The sequence below is a fragment of the Lipotes vexillifer genome, unplaced genomic scaffold (genome assembly GCF_000442215.2).
Source record: "Lipotes vexillifer unplaced genomic scaffold, Lipotes_vexillifer_v1.1 scaffold575, whole genome shotgun sequence".
Taxonomy (NCBI): domain Eukaryota; kingdom Metazoa; phylum Chordata; class Mammalia; order Artiodactyla; family Lipotidae; genus Lipotes; species Lipotes vexillifer.
Window position 1 is genome coordinate 3,866,154 of NW_006780198.1, and position 2,176 is coordinate 3,868,329.

The window sequence follows — 2,176 nt, forward strand, 5'->3', positions numbered from 1 at the left end:
GAGGGCCGGGGGCGTTGGTGCGCCACCCAGCCCTTCCTGCCCGTCCTGCGCCTGGTGGCCCGCGAGGGTGACCGCGTGAAAAAGCTCATCAACTCGCAGATCAGCTTGCTCATCGGCAAAGGTGCCCTGCCGAGGCCAGGCCGTCCCACCTCCGCTGGACCTGCCCCCCGCCCCCGCCCCGCCCCGCCCCCGAGCCCCACGCTGACCCGGCTCCCCTGCCCCTCAGGCCTCCACGAGTTTGACTCCTTGCAAGACCCGGAGGTGAATGAATTCCGAGCCAAGATGTGCCAGTTCTGCGAGGAGGTGGCCGCGCACCGGCAGCAGCTGGGCTGGGAGGCCTGGCTGCAGTACAGCTTCCCCCTGCAGCTGGAGCCCTCGGCGCGGAGCTGGGGGCCGGGCACCCTGCGCGTCCCCAACCGGGCCCTGCTCGTCAACGTCAAGTTCGAGGGCAGCGAGGTGAGCGGTCGCTCACGCCGGCCCGTGTGCTGCATGCAGGCTGCCGTGTCCTCCCCTGTGAGACTCCTGGGCACCCACCAGCCTCCCCAGTTCCTCCTCCTGCCAGCAACATCGGGTGGCATTTGTAGGGTATCCATTGCATACGAGGGGCTTGGCCGAACGTCCCACCCGGCGAGTTCCACAAGGCAGAGTGACCAAGAGGCTTTGGTCCTCGGTCCACTCACGCATCCAACAGGTATTTCCTGGTGTCGGCCACGTGCCATCATCAGAGCCTGCCGTCGTGGAGCTCACATTCAGGGCTCGGGGGGCGCCTAATACTTGCAGATGGGCCAGCCCACCCCCTGTGCCCCAGAGCCCCGTGGGCTCTTCGCGGGCATGGAGGACTGACCCTCCCTCCTCCCCCTAGGAGAGCTTCACCTTCCAGGTGTCCACCAAGGATGTGCCCCTGGCACTGATGGCCTGTGCGCTCCGGAAGAGGGCCACGGTGTTCCGGCAGCCGCTGGTAGAGCAGCCCGAGGGCTACACGCTGCGGGTGAACGGGAAGCAGGAGTACCTGTACGGCAGCCACCCCCTCTGCCAGTTCCAGGTGAGGCCTGGGGTCCAGGAGGGGCTCCTGGGTTCCCTGCAGTCCTGGCCTGGGGCCTGGGTTGGGGCAGCGGCGGGGGGAGCTGGTCCTCAGCCCCTCTCGAGCCCGACAAGCCAGACCTTGGGGGTCACAGTGAGAGCGCGCGCTTGCTGGGCTGACTCTCCCCGCGAGCACAGGGAGGTGGGCGGGGGCGGGAAGGGCCAGCAGCAGAGGCCCTGGAAGGCCTGGCGTGGGCAGGGGCCAGCGTGGGGCATCCCTGGGTAGCTGGTCGTCCAGGGAACAGTGGAGCCACTCACCCCGCCCCCCATCTCAGTACATCTGCAGCTGCCTGCACAGCGGGCTGACCCCCCACCTGACCATGGTGCACTCCTCTTCCATCCTCGCCATGCGGGACGAGCAGAGCAACCCCGCCCCCCAAGCCCAAAAGCCACGCGCCAGGCCGCCCCCCGTTCCTCTGAAGAAGGTGAGCTGGCGCCCCGCTCACCTCCGCTGCGGCGCTGCCCCCGCCTGAGGCCCAGCCTGGCGCCTAGTGGGCATCGCCCTGGGCCAGCCATAGGTCCAGGGGCCCCTGGTCTCATGCCTTCTGACTGCTCGGGGTTGAGAGGTGGGCCTCTGGGCTGGGGTGGACTCCCGTCTGGACACCCGGGGCAGCCTCCAGGCCTGGCACTTGGCCGCCTGCCCCTTCTGTCTCCCGTGCTGTAGGCAGAACTCCATGCCCTGCAGCGCTCGGGGGTCTTGGGCCCCCTGGGGCGCCTGCACGGCAGGTTTCCTGGTAAAGGATGGCATTGCGGGCAGGAACCTGCAACACCCTTGCCGCCCTGGTGGCCACGCGCCCTGGCAGCGGCCGGGAGCGCAAGCCTCCCCTGAATTCCCCTGCTTTAACGCCCCTGCTTCTCCCCTTCACCCCGCCCAGCCCGCCTCGGTGTCCCTGTGGTCCCTGGAGCAGCCTTTCTGCATTGAGCTGATCCAGGGCAGCAAAGTGAATGCCGATGAGCGGATGAAGGTAGGGGCTCCTGGGCCGGGAAGGGCCCGGGGAGTGCGTGTTTTTTGCACAAACACGGTGGCTGTGGCCTGGAGGGGTGGCGGAGGAAGAACGGGGGGGGGGGGGGGCCCACCAAACCCCCCCGCCCACAT

At 68.7% G+C, this 2,176-nt stretch overlaps 1 protein-coding gene across 1 annotated transcript in view; it reads left to right on the plus strand.

Annotated features, from left to right (window-relative positions):
- PIK3CD (phosphatidylinositol-4,5-bisphosphate 3-kinase catalytic subunit delta) overlaps positions 1 to 2,176 on the plus strand; it is a 13,233-nt gene that overhangs the window by 2,961 nt on the left and 8,096 nt on the right. The window contains 5 exon segments of the mRNA XM_007453331.1: positions 31 to 121; positions 227 to 456; positions 863 to 1,042; positions 1,356 to 1,505; positions 1,956 to 2,045. Of these exon segments, the coding sequence (XP_007453393.1) occupies positions 31 to 121; positions 227 to 456; positions 863 to 1,042; positions 1,356 to 1,505; positions 1,956 to 2,045 (741 nt within the window).